This window comes from Macrotis lagotis, chromosome 1 (assembly GCF_037893015.1).
Source record: "Macrotis lagotis isolate mMagLag1 chromosome 1, bilby.v1.9.chrom.fasta, whole genome shotgun sequence".
Taxonomy (NCBI): Eukaryota; Metazoa; Chordata; class Mammalia; order Peramelemorphia; family Peramelidae; genus Macrotis; species Macrotis lagotis.
In genome coordinates this window covers 900,363,724-900,379,185 of record NC_133658.1, presented here as the reverse complement: position 1 = coordinate 900,379,185, position 15,462 = coordinate 900,363,724, and the positions used below count along the sequence as shown (strand labels likewise).

Sequence of the window (15,462 nt, the reverse complement as noted above, 5' to 3'; positions counted from 1 at the left end):
GTGGGGGCGGCCTCCGCCTGGGGGAGGGCGAGGGGGAGGCGAGGTGTCTCTCCGGGTTGACTGTGCAGAGGGAGCCCTGTCTCTGCCTCACCTGTCTCTGCAGGAGTCTGCGTTTTGCCCAGGCCTGCGAGTCTTGCTTCACTATTCTGGGGGAAGTGTCTCTGGATTGGGCCTGCCTGCCTGCGCCCTTCTCGGGGTCCTCCTCCTCTCTTTTACTTGTCTCTACCTGGCCCTGGCCTTGTGGTGGGGAGGGGATGCAGGGGGGGAGGGGAGACTCTGTGGGTCTCACCTGCCCGGTTCTGGAACTTCAGTGTGTCTCTTTTCTCAGTCTCTGCTTGACTAGCCAGCCGGCCTTCCTTTCTCCCTGCTCTCCTCTCTCTCTCTCTCTCTCTCTCTCTCTCTCTCTCTCTCTCTCTCTGTCTCTCTCAGTCTCTGTCTCTCCATCTGTCTGTATATCTCTCTGTCTCTCTGTCGCTGTCTCTATCAGTCTCTCTCTCCCGGTCCTGTGTGCATGCATCTCTGCGTGTATCCAGGTCTTGTGTGGGGCGGGGCGGGGGAGCCGCTCGCGCGGGTGCGGGCGGAGGTCTTCGTGGACCGAGCCTGGCACTGCCCTAGCCATCCCACGCGCCTCCGCTAGGCCGCCTGGCTCCGCCCCGCCCGACTGGCTCCGCCCCGCCCGACTGGCTCCGCCCCGCCCGACTGGCTCCGCCCCGCCCGACTGGCTCCGCCCCTCCCGACTGGCTCCGCCCCGCCGGACTGGCTCCGCCCCGCCCGACTGGCTCCGCCCCATCCCTGCTGGCTCCGCCCCCATCCCGGCTGGCTCCGCAGACTCTGAGGTCACGTGTGCTCAGGATCCTCGAGTGAGAGAACTACTATTCCCGGCGGGCTGTGCGAAGAGGAGGAAGCGACGAGTGAGGTTGGCGCATGCGCGGGAGGAAAGCCGTGCTGCCAGTGAGTCTGGGCCGCTCGTGGTGTGTGGGGGCCTCGGGAAGACCCAGAGCCGGCGCCGGACGCCGTGAGGGGGCTGGGGGCAGGGCTGGAAGACCCCTGCTCTCCTGGGGAGGGGGCGGGGAATGCTGGGAGCTGGAGCCCTGGGGGGTTAGGGGTAGGCAGAGACTGGGGGCAGGACCCCTTGAAGAATAGAGGCTGGGGCCAGGGCCTCTTGGAAAATAGAGGCCCCAGGGGTCACTGGAAAATAGAGGCTGGGGGTAGGGCCTATGAGGGTCTCTGGAAAATAGAGGCTGGGGGTAGGGCCTATGAGGGTCTCTTAGAAAATAGAGGCTGGGAGCAGGGCCTATGAGGGTCTCTGGAAAATAGAGGCTGGGGGTAGGGCCTATGAGGGCCTCTGGAAAATAGAGGCTGGGGGCAAGGCCTCTTGGAAAATAGAGACTGGGGGCAGGGCCTATGAGGGTCTCTGGAAAATAGAGGCTGGGGGTAGGGCCTATGAGGGTCTCTGGAAAATAGAGGCTGGGGGTAGGGCCTATGGGGGTCTCTGGAAAATAGAGACTGGGGGCAGGGCCTATGAGGGTCTCTGGAAAATAGAGGCTGGGGGTAGGGCCTATGGGGGTCTCTGGAAAATAGAGACTGGGGGCAGGGCCTATGAGGGTCTCTGGAAAATAGAGGCTGGGGGTAGGGCCTATGGGGGTCTCTGGAAAATAGAGGCTGGGAGCAGTGCCTATGAGGGTCTCTTAGAAAATAGAGGCTGGGAGCAGTGTCTATGAGGGTCTCTTAGAAAATAGAGGCTGAGGGTAGGGCCTATGGGGGTCTCTGGAAAATAGAGGCTGGGGGTAGGGCCTATGAGGGTCTCTGGAAAATAGAGGCTGAGACAGGACACATGGGGTCTCTGGAAAATAGAGGCTGGGGGCAAGGCCTCTTGGAAAATAGAGACTGGGGGCAGGGCCTATGGGGGGTCTCTTAGAAAATAGAGGCTGGGACACAGGACACATGGGGTCTCTGGAAAATAGAGGCCGGGGGCAGGGCACATGGGGTCTCTGGAAAATAGAGGTTGAGACAGGACACATGGGGTGTCTGGAAAATAGAGGCTGGGGGCAGGGCACATGGGGGTCTCTTAGAAAATAGAGGCTGAGACAGGACACATGCGGTCTCTGGAAAATAGAGGCCAGGGGCAGGGCACATGGGGTCTCTGGAAAAAAGAGGCTGAGACAGGACACATGGGGTCTCTGGAAAATAGAGGCTGGGGGCAAGGCCTCTTGGAAAATAGAGACTGGGGGCAGGGCCTATGGGGGTCTCTTAGAAAATAGAGGCTGGGACAGGACACATGGGGTCTCTGGAAAATAGAGGCTGGGGGCAAGACACTAGATCCTATTAGAGGGGAATGGAAGCTGGGGACAGACCACCCAGGGCCCCTTGGAAGGGAGAAGTTGGGAGTTGGACATCTGTGCCCCAGTGGAGACTGGGTTCTGTGTCCCTTCCAAGACTCAAAGGGAACCGAAGAGTGGTGGCTAGAAGCTGGGGTTTCCAAGAGTCCAAAAGCCTACCATCTTGGGAACCCTCCTTTAGAGCTCTCCATCCTGCTCCCTGAGAAGGCTGGGGCTGCCCGAGGGGGGGGAAGCCTCTAAATGCCTGGCTTTGTGCATTTTTGCCAGCTCCAGTGCCCTTGAGGGTCAGCCAAAGGCCCACCATGACCCTCTTCCACTTTGGCAATTGCTTTGCCTTGGCATACTTCCCCTACTTCATCACATACAAGTGCAGTGGCCTGTGAGTATTGGGGGTTACCTGGGCAGGAGGGATGGGTGGGACCAGGTTCTTGGGGTTGGTGCTCACCTGCAGGAATCCCTCCCACATTCAGGTCAGAGTACAACGCTTTCTGGAAATGTGTGCAGGCCGGAGCCACCTATCTCTTTGTACAGCTCTGCAAGGTGAGAGACCAGGGCAATGGGTGAAAGTCTGTAGGCCCCTCCTTTGCGCCTCTCTAAGCTCTCCCTCTGTCCTCCAGATGCTGTTTCTCGCGACCTTCTTCCCCACGTGGGAAGGTGGAGCTGGTATCTATGATTTCATAGGGGTGAGTGGCTTCTGGGACTTGATGGGGAGGCAAGACCTGGCAATGGAAGGTGGCAGAGGTGGGGGAGATGTGTGCAGGAAAAGAGCCAATGCTAGAGGCTATGCTAGACTTGGAGCTAGACCTGGGTTCGGATTTTGCCTCAGTCTATGTGATTCTCTGATCTCATAGAGATCCCTGTTTTTCTAGCCCTCCCCCCACCGAAAAAAATACGGGGATCTCTAAAGTCTCTTCCAGCTCTAAACTGAGAATTAATCTACCTAACCAGGAGTTCATGAAGGCAACTGTGGACCTGGGGGACCTGGTGGGCCTCCACCTTGTCATGTCTCGGAATGCAGGGAAGGGCGAGTACAAGGTGATGGTGGCGGCCCTGGGGTGGGCCACGGCAGAACTCATCATGTCCCGGTGTGTAGGATGTGTGGGCCCCTTGTCTCTGGACCATGGGGGATGGGGAGGAGAAGGGCAGACTCCCAGCTCCCCAGGGTGGCCTGAGCCACCAGTCCTCATCTCTTCTCTCTTCCAGCTGTATCCCTCTCTGGGTTGGGGCTCGGGGCATCGAGTTCGATTGGAAATATATCCAGATGAGCATTGATTCCAACATCAGCCTGGTAATTGTCACCTCTTCCACCCCACCTTGTGTCCACTTTTGCCCTGTGGACCCCTGCCTCTTGGCTGACCCTCAACTCTGACTCTAGGTCCACTACATTGCGGTCTCTGCCCTGGTGTGGATGTTCACTCGATACGACCTGCCACGGAACTTCCGCCCCCCATTGACTCTCCTTCTGGGAATCAGCGTCTACAAAGCCTTTATCCTGGAGTAAGTGAGGGGTTTAGCCTATTGGGGTGAGGCCAGGTCGGGGCTACCTCCAGTGAGGGACCACAGGAGACTTCATTCTCCCTTGCTCTTCCTTCCTCCCAGGGCTTTTGTCCACCTCTTCTCTCTGGGCAGTTGGACGGCCCTACTGGTCCGAGCGGTGATGACTGGTGTCCTCGCACTGAGTTCCCTCAGTCTCTTTGTAACTCTTGTACACGGCAACTGACCTTCTCTCCTAACCCCTTCCTGGGGCCGCAACACCTGGGCTTAGTCCCTCTCTTTAGAATTAAAAGGTTCTTTTGGGTTTTTTTCTACTTATATTAATCTCTCTATACATACCCTCCCCTGCCCCCTCCTTGTGGATCCTTCCTAAGTTCCCAAATGATACAGTGGGAAAACCTACTGGATTTAGAGTCCAAAGCTTTGGTCTTGATCCCTGCTCCCATTCCTTCCAAGGTCCCATTCAGCCTGGAACCTGGAAGCCTTGAACCTCTCTGGGCCTAGACCCTCCCTCTCTAAAATGAAGGGACTAGACACATGACCTCACAATGGCTGGTGATCCTCACCCCCATGTACAGATGAGAAAAGGAAGGCTCAGTCACCAGTAAGTGGCTGTGGCTCCCATCAGCACCAGTGTCAGAGATGGGCTCACAACTCTTCCCAGCCTAGGCCTTCTAAAATCTTCCACTTCCTTCCTGCCTTCACCTCCTAGCTGCCCAGGGCACTTTCTGCATTTCCCCTTTGACCCCCTGGGCCCATTGCCTCTTCTGAAACAAGGGGCACAGTCTCTGAGAGAGCTCTCCAGCTCATGGTGCAGTCTGCGGTTCACTGCCCACCTCCTCAGCAGGCACTTAGCTCCCTCCACTCAGCCCTGGCTTCTCTTTCTTGGGTATGTCCAGTCATTCCTCACCCCTATGTGGATTCTTGCCTTCCCTCTCAGTCACAAAACAGAATGCCAGGATGGCGGAAGAAGCTGGGTTGAAAGCAAGACAGGTGGATGTCTCTGGTCAAATAAGTCCAGATTCTGCCACCAATTAAGAATAGCTGACAATTATATAGAAATAGAAAGGAGCCTTAGCAGTCCTCCAGTCCAGGGCTGTTCCACCTTACTTTTAAAAGTTTTTATTGAAACAATAGACAGTATATTTTGATTTGCCATTTTAGCAAGACCTCTGCTGCAGCCTGGCTTCACAGACCACATAGTGGATAGTCCAACCTCATTGGGGGGGGGGGGGGGGGATGAGACAAGTGACTTGCCTGAAGTCTCTAAAGCATGGGAACAGGCTGCATTGCAACCCAACCCATCTAGATCCAAATCCATCCTCCTTTGCAATAAATCATAAAGATTTATACCAAGTGTCCCAATCCCCTAGGGCACTGGCTGCAAGGTTTATCATCCCTATTTGACAGAGGATCCTGAGATCAGATGATTCTTTTTCACCAAGTCATCCATTTAGTCAGGATCCAGCCTAGACCTCTCCTGACTCCCAGATTTAGTGCTATCTCCACTGTAGTGTGTCACATATGGCCTCTGGCCCTCAGTGTCTTTATCTGTAAAATGAAAGTTCTTTCCAGCCTAGCAATCTGAGCTAGGAGAAAAGCCCTTGACTGGATTATCTCAGGAGCCAGCTTGTACCAAGCAAGTCTAGACTGATGTTCTAGGTCATCCAAGCCCTCAACTGATGATCACAGCCAACTGACACAGACTCGGTGACTTATTCTCCTTGAAAATGTCCAGCCTGTTTGTACTTGGTGTCCCAGAAGTCTTGGTTTAGCCTTTCTGCACCCCCTACGCCCTGCGTCCTGGGTGCAGTTTGTTGACATGTCAGCAAGGAAGTTATCATGCTACTGTTTACATATGCTCCTGGGTCATAGTAAAAGTCACTTATAAAGCATTTTGAAGTTTGCAAAGCAGAATCAGGTAAAAATGGTTTTGAGGCCATGGTGAGTGTATAACCTGGGGCCCTACATAGGTTAAAGGAAAAGATCTGAGGGCTTAGTGGATGGAAAGCTCAATAAGAACTGTGTGCTTTTAATAGCTAAAATATTTACAGAGAGAGATGTTGGGAAAAGAGGCAGCGCCTCCAGGAATTTGGAGGCAAGAGGCCCTTTGTCCTCTGTTTTCAGACAATGCCTCAAGTATTGTTTCTGTTATGAGTACCACTGTGTAAGGATACAGATACAGTGGAGAGGGACCAGGGGAAGGTGACTAAGATGGGGGAGGGCTTTGAATCCAGTATAAGGATTGGTTAAAGGAACCAGGGATAGGAGCAGCTAGGTGGCACAGTGGATAGAGCCCTGGCCCTGGAGTCAGGAGGACTTGAGTTCAAATCCAGCCTCAAACACTATACTCTGCTGTGTGACCTTGGGTAAGTCACTTAACTCTATTGACTTGTAAAAGTTGGAGGGGGGAAAAAACCTGAAATCACAGGGTGGGATGGGAGGTGGAGCTGATAATCACCTTCAAGCATTTAAAGGGGTGTTATGTGGAGGGCAGACTGGTTGTGTTTTGTTTGATTCCCAAAGAACAGACCCAGGAGTCACAGGGGGGAGTGGGAAAGAGGCCAGATTAGGCTCAACAACAGAAAATGCTTCCTGATGATCAGGCCTGTCTAAAAGTGGAGTGTGGGCTATCTCTTAAGGCAACGAGCCTCTTCCTAATTGGTAATTCCTCAAAAACAATTTGTTAGGTCTGTTACAGTTATAGCAAGAGATCCCCTTTGGGATCTCCCTACTTTCAAATCTAACCTCAGACCCTTCCTAGCTGTCTGACTTCAGTCACTTCACCCTGTTGGCCTTAGTTTCATCAATTGCAGAAAGAAATGGCCAACCAATTTGGGTTGCATGTTAGACTAGACTCTTGCAGTTCTAAGATTCTGTGATTCTGCTGATAAAACAAATGTCCCCCAGCCCAGCAAGTGGCAATTGGTAACAGAACCATGCAGGTAAGCTAAGAAAAATCTTTTCTTCTGTGTGTGTGTGTGTGTGTGTGTGTGTGTGTGTGTGTAGCCCAGATGGGAAGAGACAAGGACTCCAGGGACCTGGCTCACATGATTCTTTATTGGTCTCCTCCTCCCCCAGTGCAGAACCCAGGTTATCTGGGACTCCAGCTTCTTGCCCCACCAGTCTTGAGATTTCTGTCCCAGAAAAAGCCAGGTCCTTGGTGGCTTCTCCATTAATAATACAGTTCCTTGTCCCACCAACCTGAGGCAGAGAGAGATAGGAAGAGACAAATGAGGAAAATGGTCAGAGACCATGAAGACCTAAAAACCCTGAGAGAAAAGTTTAGAATGGGTTTAGGAGGTAGGTGTCTGCAGCTAAACTTACTTCCTGGGCAGCATCGCACACCAAGCTTCCGGACCTCATCATAGAGGAAAATGAGAAGGCCAAAGGGCATTGGGACAAGCCACCACTGGTACCTGGAGGGAGGAATGGGAGAGAAAAGTCACAATTTCCAGAGTGTACACTCCAGAGTACCAGTGGTCCCCCAGACCCCCTGTTCTCATTACCGAATGGGCATGAAGTTGAAGATGTTGGGCATCCCTGGGCAGTAGCAGAGAAAGCAGCCAATACAGATCTGGAAGACGATGGCAATAACCAAGATCTTGTTCCTGGGGGAACATTGGGAATTCAGCATCTGACAGATGGAGCAGGATGAGGGGGACTGAAAGGGGGAATGGGAGCTGGGATATGAAGACTAAAGTCAAGAGGTCAACTGGCTAAGGGAATGGGGGATTGGAAGAGTTAAGACACTAATATTTTAGAACCCCAGCAAGCATGTCCTTTCCCCTCTGGACCTTTTCTCCATTTTAGAAGCTCACATTTATATAACTTTTTTAAAAACTTTTAAAGCACCCTACAGATATTTCATCTTCACAACAACCCTGGAGGTAGGGACTGTTGACTCCCATTTTACAGATCAGGAAGGTGACACAGACAGATTGATTTGTCTCTGAAGCGTTCCCAGTCAGGGAGAGGCTCATTGCCTTCAGAGATAGCCCACACTCCGCTTTTGGACAGGCCTGATCATCAGGAAACATTTTCTATTGTTGAGCCTAATCTGGCCTCTTTCCCACTCGCCCTCTGTGACTCCTGGGCCTGTTCTTTGGGGTCAAACAAAACAAAACCAGTCTGCCCTCCACATAACACCCCTTTAAATGCTTGAAGGTGACTATCAGCTCCACCTCCCACCTATTTACACCTAATAGTCCTGAAACTATTAGGTGTCTGAGACAGGATTCAAACTCACATCTTCCTAACTCGTGCTCACACATATGTACAATATTTTCATAATGAGGGACTTGGATGTGATAGGAAGCCCAAGGGATGGGATTGCCCTTCCCCGTCATGTCCCCATGTCCTCTTCTAGTATCTGAGTGTGTACGTGCTTTCCATATACAGAAGCATAATTAGTGGCCATTGAATCCAACATAGTAAATACAAAGAGTGTGAGCTGGTGGGGGTAGGGTCTTGCCCAAGTTTCCCATGACTAAGTGTCATGGATGGGATTGAAAATCAAGTCTTCCTGACCCTAGAATTAGCTGTTGGAATCTAGAAGAGAACATGGCACTCGCTCATTCGAAGACCATAAAGACTTTATGTGGTGAGTCAATGGTTGGAGGATCTTAGACCTTCAACTGGAAGGGCCCCTTAGAAGCATCAAGTCCAATCCTTTCACTTTTCAGAAGGGGAAAGAGACTTTGACAGAGATTGGGGGCAGGGGAGGGCTTGGGGCTAGTCACCGGAAGAAGCCCTGCTGCAAGATAGAGAGCCGGCGGGTCTTGCGGATGAGCACGTCTGCAATCTGACACATCTCAATGCTGATGAAGAACACAGTATAACAGGTATACTGCTGGTAGAGACGCTGGCCGAAGGTCTGTGGGGTCAGGGGTCAGAGGACAGCCTAGGTTAGCCCCAGAGCCTGGTTCAACCATTCTGCCTCTCCCTCCCATCACCTGCTTTCATTCCAGGGCTGGACTCAAACAATCACCAAAGCTCACCCATTCCTGGCCATAACTGTCCTGAAGGTCCTGTAAGTGGTGATCCTCCCATTGGGGCCGCAGTCCCACACAGAGCAGGGGGAACCAGCCCTCCTGGGCCATAGCTGTGAAGTAGTCAGTGAAGCCAGCAAAGGACTGGATGGCACCTGGGACCGGGGACAGAGAAAGACAATTCCTTAACCCCGAGGATTGGATATCCAATCCTTTCCAGGCATCATCACTTGGGGAAGGGGGTGCTACAGTCCTATTAGTTTCTCCTGTACTGGGGGCTTCAGAGGTCACGGATTCAAACCCCAGCTGTGTCATTTACTATCTGAGTGACCCTGGGCAAGTCACTGAACCTCTGAGGACTCAATTTCCTTCTCTTTGAAAGGAAGGGAAGGATTCGATTGTGGAAAGTCCCTAACAATTCAAGATATGTGATTCCATGATGCTATGATTGAATAATCTGCCTTGTTGGGAAGGCTTCAGGAAATGGGTGTTGAATGAATGACCAGTAAAATGTTTAGCCTTCCTTTTGGAAGAGGACCAGAGAAATCACAGGTGATGTCTTGACTGGAGCATAAATGAGATTGAAGTGAGGTAGAGGCACACATTCTCTCTTCCAGCATTCAAGTCCAGTAGCAGGACAAACATCAGGACAACTGGAAGTGGCCCAGGATGCAGTGGATGACCTTGGCATCTTCTATGGCCGACCAAACTCTTAAGTGCTCCACGCCTTGTGACTCTTGAGCCAAATGTTCTCATCCACTCATTCAGTCGGCAAGTCTTCTCATGCTTAGGGGTAGGCACCCCACTAACTCACTGGAGTTTGGGACCCCTCGGTTAAATTTGTCTTTTATCCAGGTGTGGCTACAGCTTCTTGGAGCCATAGGTGAGAATTGGGTGAATCACATGGATACCAAAGGTGGATGAGCAGTGCCCCTCCCCCCCCAAAAGGGCTAGGCAACCTCCCACCAAAGAATTATCCTCCTGAATACTCCATATTCTGAATACTCCAAAAGCAGAAAGAGAAGAGGGAGAGAGAGAAAGAGAAACTGGGGACCCCTCGAGGTTCACTGGCTCTCTCACCTATCTGGAAGTAAGAATAAGCAGCCAGAGGCTCATTCACCAACCGGTCCCGTCTGGGGTTACGTGGTCTCAGGTGCATGATGTCGCTCTCTGCTGCCTCATAGGCAAGAGACACTGAGGGAAACTGAGGAAATGGGAGAAAAGTGAGGGGCGCTGGGAATGTGGGAGAAGGGTCTTTGGGGGAAAGGGGAGGGCAAATATCAGAGCCATATGCTCCAGTAAGATCTCATGGTCAAGGGTCAAGGAAGTGTCTTGGAATCAGATGGGGTCAAGGATCAAAGTCAGGGATGTGCCAAAGTCTCACAATGTCAGTGCAGAGCTCGATGAAGAGGATGGTGATACATCCCAAGGGCAGGGGGACGCTGACCGTGATATAAATAAGATAGGGGGTCAACTCGGGGATGTTCTTGGTCAATGTGTAAGCGATTGACTTCTTGAGGTTGTCGAAGATCAGACGCCCTAGGGTAGATGGGGAAACGGGCAGGAGCATGGAACATTAAACTGAGGTTGGCCTAGATTCTCCTTGGGTTCGATCACCTCCCCCTACCCCCTATTCCCTCTAGGTCACCTTCAAATTCTGGCCCACAGTCTGAATTTCAAGCTCATCCCTCAACCCCAAACTCTGGCCCCATCTCTGCTCCAGTGTTCCCCCCATCCCTTCTGTGGCCCACCCCACTTCATTCTGGCACCCCATTCTGTTCCTCTGACTCCCTCAACTTTGGGACCCTGCCATCCCTCACCACCATGCCCCACCACCATCCTCATCCACATTATGGCTCCCACCCTGCTCCACGCCAGTAACTATGGAGGCAAAGTTGTCGTCCAACAAAATCATGTCGGCCGCGTTCTTGGCAGCATCTGAGCCTGCGATGCCCATGGCCACACCGATGTCTGCTTTCTTCAGGGCTGGGGAGTCATTCACCCCATCCCCAGTCACAGCCACTATAGCACCCTGCAAGCAGCCAAGAGAAAGGAGGTCGGGAGGTTGAGGGTGGAGGCCTAAACCTCCCCTTAAGCCTCCCACCTTTGGTGGAACCCAGGACCTCTGCTGACTCGGCCCAGACTGCACCCCACAGAGTGAGAACATGAAGGCTGTGGTTCAGAGAGGAGAGGACTTTGGAAGCAATGAATCAGATCAAAAAACTGAGTCCCAAATGGGAAATGATAAGTTATCAAATAGTGGAACCTTGACTCTGACCCGTGGAGGGTTCTCACCTCTCCACTCCAAAATCTTCATGCTCTGGTTAAGAAAAGTGAGACTTTACAAAGGCATCGGACATCTTGACATCCCATGGGCAGTAAGGAGCAGACCTAGGCTTCAAACTAAAGCTTCCTGACTCCAAGACTCTGGATGGAATCCAGGAGATGTAAATGTCTGTTCCCTAGCCTGGGACATGCAAGGACCAGGACCAAAGAGCACTAGATTTGGAATCAGGAGGTGAGGGACCAAATTCTTAACCTCTCTGAGCCTCAGTTTCCTCATTTGTAAAACGAAGAAGGTTGACTAAATCTCCCCACTATCCCATCTGACAGGCACTTACAGAAATGGAATTTTTTCAAGGAATCTCTTTATCCCTAATCGAGAACAATGTCTAATATACAGTAGAAACTTAATAAATGCTTATGGATTTGCATACCAGTCGCTGGCAGCTCTCCACAATGACCAGTTTCTGCTGGGGGCTGGTTCGGGCAAACACCATCTCGGGATGCATGCGCAAGATCTCCACCAGCTCGGCGGGGTCCATGTCCTTCAGCTGGGCCCCATTCACCACACAGGCTCGAGCATCCCTGGGGATACAACAGAGGATGTGATTAGACTAAGTCAGGGTCATGTAGCTGTTGAAGTAGATAAAGCACCCACATCTAGAGTCAGGAAGACTCAGCTTCCTGAGTTCAAATCTGACTTCAGACTCGGCTAGCTGTGGGCTAGTCACTTGGGCAAGTCACTTCACCCTGTTTGCCTCAGTTTCCTCCTCTGTAAAATGAGCCAGAGAAGGAAATGACAAATCACTAGCTGTGTGACCCTGGATAAGCCACTTCTCCCTGCCTGCCTCAGTTTCCTCATTTGTTAAATGAGCTGGAGAAGGAAATGGTGAACCATTCAAGTATCTCTGTCAAGAAAACCCCAAATGGAGTCACAGAGAGTCAGACACAATTGAAAAAGACTAAACAGTAGGTTCAGGAGATCTCCGGCATTGAGGAGACAATGGAAGAGAGAATTGAGGGGAGGGAAGAGAAATGGGTCTTACCGCCGATTGACCTGCTCCACTGGCACACGGAGCCGGGCAGCAATGTCCTCCACCGTTTCACTGCCTTCAGATATGATGCCCACACTGGCAGCTATGGCCTTGGCAGTGATTGGATGGTCACCTGTCACCATGATCACCTGGAATGAAGAGAACAGATCTCAGATTATAAATGTAAAACTATAAAGATCCTTAGAGCCCATTAGGCCAGCTCCCTCATTTTTACAGATGAGGTAACTGAGGCACGGAGAGCTAAAGTGACTAAAGATCACATAAGAAGAAAGCAAAACTTCACTCACTCTAAAAACTTTATTATCAGCTATGTGACCATGTCTAAGAAATCACTTAACCACTCAGACCTCTAGGTGGAGAAGGTGCTGACCCATCCTAATAAATTGCAAGCTCGGTTCCTGCCCCTGTGCTCTTTCCCAAGGACCCTATTGAAATAGAATTACAGGGGACAAGTAGGTAGCACAGTGGATAGAGCACTGGCCCTGGAGTCAGGAGGACCTGAGTTCAAACCCAGCCTCAGACATTTAATAATTACCTACCTGTGTGGCCTTGGGCAAGCCACTTAACCCCATTGCCTTAAAATAAAACTAAAAAAAGAAATAAAATTGCAACTGCAAAGGATATTTTTTTGTCCAAACCCTTGATATGTCAATGTAGGATGCTCCCAATAGGATACATCACTTATCCCAGGTCTTATTGCCAGGATGGGTCAGAGGTAGGATTTGACCCCAGGTCTACCTAGATCCAAGGTCAACCTCCTCTCTTTATTATCAACTCTCTACCTTCACTACTTCTCACTGAGCCCCACTTTACAGAATAGAATGTTATTTTTCAGTTCTTCCAATCACTTCTGACTCTTTGTAACCCCTTTTTGGATTTTCTTGGCAGAGATACTGAAGTAGCTCACCATTTCTTTCTCCATCTCATTTTATAGATGAGGAAACTAAGGCAAACAAAATAAAGTGATTTGCCAGGTCACACAGCTAGTCTGTGAGCAGATTTGAACTCAGGAAGCTGAGTCCTCCTGCCTCCAGACCTGCCACTCTATCTGTTGTGTCACTTAGCTGACTCAGGATACTGAAGACCAAAGAAAAAGGGCAGGATTTGATTCACAAGATTTAAACTAGGAGAGGACCTTAGAAATAACCCACCCATTTTCTATATGAAGAAACTGAGACTTGGGCAGATTCAGTGACTTGTCTGATATAGCTAAGGGACAAAGTAAAAAATAAAATCCTGATCTTCCCCAACCCCGAGAACCTTCTTTTGAACCCCAGCTTCCTCCTGATGTCCCTGGACCCCAAAGCCAACCCCGTCCCCCTACCCTATACTTATGATTACCCTGATGCCTGCTGTTCGGCACTTGAGCACAGCATCTGGGACTGTGGCCCTTGGTGGGTCAATCATGGACACGAGACCAGTAAAACAGAGGCCACTGTTTGGAAAGTTCATCTCATCAGGGTTGAAGGCAAAGCCTCGAGGGAAATCCTTCTCACTCAGGTACAGCTGACAGAATCCTACAGACATTATATGTATTAGGGAGGATGAGGGAGGAAGAGACCTGAGGTTCCCCTCCAAGGAAGGATCCTTGGACTTGAAGACCAAGATTGTGGGTCAGATCTTGGAATCTCCCATTCAGGAGGCTCAGAGGGGAGAAAGGTTTTTGCCAGGTCCTATATATAAGTAATTAGGCCCAACCCTGAGCCCTGGTGCCCAGGCCCCATGCCCATTCCCCCCACCTTCAAGCCCTGCTCACCAAGGACCCGCTCGCCCAGCCCTCCCAGGGCCAAGTAGGCAGTCTGGAAAGCCTCACGCCACTGCTCGTCAAGGGGCAGCTCCTGGCCTTTGATGAGAATGGAGCTGCATCTCTCCAGGATCCTCTCAGGAGCCCCCTTCATCACCAGTACATGGCGCCTGTCCCTCGGATCCTCCAGCTCGTGGATGGACAACTGGTAGGGGAGGGGATATAGGGCAGAGGTTCAGAGCTGGAAGGGCCTTCAAGGGCATCTAGGGAGCTTTGGGAAGAGGGTTGGTTGACTGGTTCTGGGGAAGATGATTGGCATGGGTTGGCAGGTCGCACCTGGAACTTGTTGGTGGAGTTGAAGGGAATCTCGCAGACCTTGGGGAAGCGATCCCTGTAGCCCATGGCATTGCCCAGGGTCAGCTCTGAGAACTTGAGCAGGGCAGTCTCTGAGGCATCTCCTATCACAATGCGCTGGGACCAGAGGAACAGGCAAAGGGAATATTATAAACCAGGATCCCCACCTCCATGCTGCCTTATAGAATTTTATAGATGAGAAAACTGAAGCTCAGAGGGAAGAAAGGTTTATACCAGGTCCTTATATAAGCCCAACCCTGAGCTCTGGTGCCCAGACTCCATGCCCACTCTGGGCATTTCCAACCCTGGAAATGTTGGTCTGTTCCTCCCAAACCTCCTCCAGGTTCCCTGGTCCCACCTTTGGTACTGGTACTGCATCTTGGCCAGACTTGAAAGCTGCCCGGTTACAGAGGGTCAGTACTTGGCACAGTGCCCTCCATGTCTCTGAAGACTGGTCAAAGGTCTGACCTGGTGGGGGAACATAGTGGGTAGGTAGGCAATAAGGTTAGTGCATGGGAAGTCACCCAATTCCCCTGGTCCCATGGGCACCCAACCATTTTTATAGATGAGAAAACTGAAGGTGAAATAGGCCAGTCTCAAGACTAAGAGCCAGGAAGAGCCAAGTCTTTCATTTGGAAGAATCTGCACATCCTGGCCACCAGTCACAAGGCATCACCACTGGACATCATTGACCCTCTTCAAGAACATAGGACAAACAACAACCAAACCAGGTCATCTCCACTTCTCCCCACAGGATCAGATCTTGCCCCTGGAATCATCCTAGATTCTGGTAGGAAATTTATTTTGTTTAGTGTTTATTATTTTGTCAAGACTTCAACTCTCACCTATGAAGTTAGGCTTGCAGCCATGCTGCCCTCCTTTTGCCTATGTCTCTTTATGTTTTGTCTTCCTGCATTAGAATATAAACTCTTTGAGGACAGGGACAGTCTTCTTGCTTGAGTAAAGAGGAGAGTACCCCATGTGGTACAGTGGAGAGAAGACTGAACTTGGAAACAGAAAGACCTGAATTCAAATCCTGCCTCAGTCAGGTACTGACTATCTCACCCTGAGCAAATCACAACTGCTTTATGCCTTGGTTTCCCCCTCTGTAAAATGGGCAGATCATAACACTCACCTCCTAGGGTTGTGAGGATCCAGTGAGACAGCACTTGTAAAACACATTGCAAATTTTAAAGTGATCT

General features: G+C 51.0%; 2 protein-coding genes across 16 annotated transcripts in view; one reads left to right on the top strand and one right to left on the bottom strand.

Moving 5' to 3' along the window:
* The first annotated feature begins 278 nt into the window (after positions 1–278).
* TMEM147 (transmembrane protein 147) lies at positions 279–4,151 on the top strand. 3 transcript variants are annotated; one of them, XM_074218906.1, is made up of 8 exons: positions 279–951; positions 2,607–2,718; positions 2,810–2,879; positions 2,957–3,022; positions 3,288–3,424; positions 3,543–3,627; positions 3,715–3,836; positions 3,939–4,151. In XM_074218906.1, the coding sequence occupies exons 2-8, from the start codon at positions 2,642–2,644 to the stop codon at positions 4,057–4,059; spliced, it is 678 nt and encodes a 225-aa protein (XP_074075007.1). In that variant the 5' UTR covers positions 279–951; positions 2,607–2,641; the 3' UTR covers positions 4,060–4,151. The 3 variants fall into 3 exon arrangements, with proteins under 3 accessions (XP_074075007.1, XP_074075009.1, XP_074075010.1); XM_074218908.1 differs by having other exon boundaries at positions 934–971; XM_074218909.1 differs by lacking the exon at positions 279–951 and adding an exon at positions 953–1,015.
* Positions 4,152–6,877: 2,726 nt separating this feature from the next.
* Positions 6,878–15,462, bottom strand: part of ATP4A (ATPase H+/K+ transporting subunit alpha) — a 112,669-nt gene continuing 104,084 nt past the window's right edge. For all 13 annotated transcript variants that reach the window (XM_074218897.1, XM_074218896.1, XM_074218893.1 and 10 more), the window contains 14 exons: positions 14,619–14,728; positions 14,243–14,377; positions 13,919–14,111; positions 13,504–13,679; positions 12,154–12,290; positions 11,542–11,692; positions 10,688–10,856; positions 10,209–10,363; positions 9,905–10,028; positions 8,834–8,979; positions 8,576–8,709; positions 7,343–7,444; positions 7,161–7,252; positions 6,878–7,037 (listed from right to left, as the gene is read on the bottom strand). In XM_074218897.1, coding sequence (XP_074074998.1) covers positions 7,009–7,037; positions 7,161–7,252; positions 7,343–7,444; positions 8,576–8,709; positions 8,834–8,979; positions 9,905–10,028; positions 10,209–10,363; positions 10,688–10,856; positions 11,542–11,692; positions 12,154–12,290; positions 13,504–13,679; positions 13,919–14,111; positions 14,243–14,377; positions 14,619–14,728 — 1,853 coding nt within the window. In that variant the 3' untranslated portion in view covers positions 6,878–7,008. The remainder of the gene's footprint in view (positions 7,038–7,160; positions 7,253–7,342; positions 7,445–8,575; positions 8,710–8,833; positions 8,980–9,904; positions 10,029–10,208; positions 10,364–10,687; positions 10,857–11,541; positions 11,693–12,153; positions 12,291–13,503; positions 13,680–13,918; positions 14,112–14,242; positions 14,378–14,618; positions 14,729–15,462) is intronic.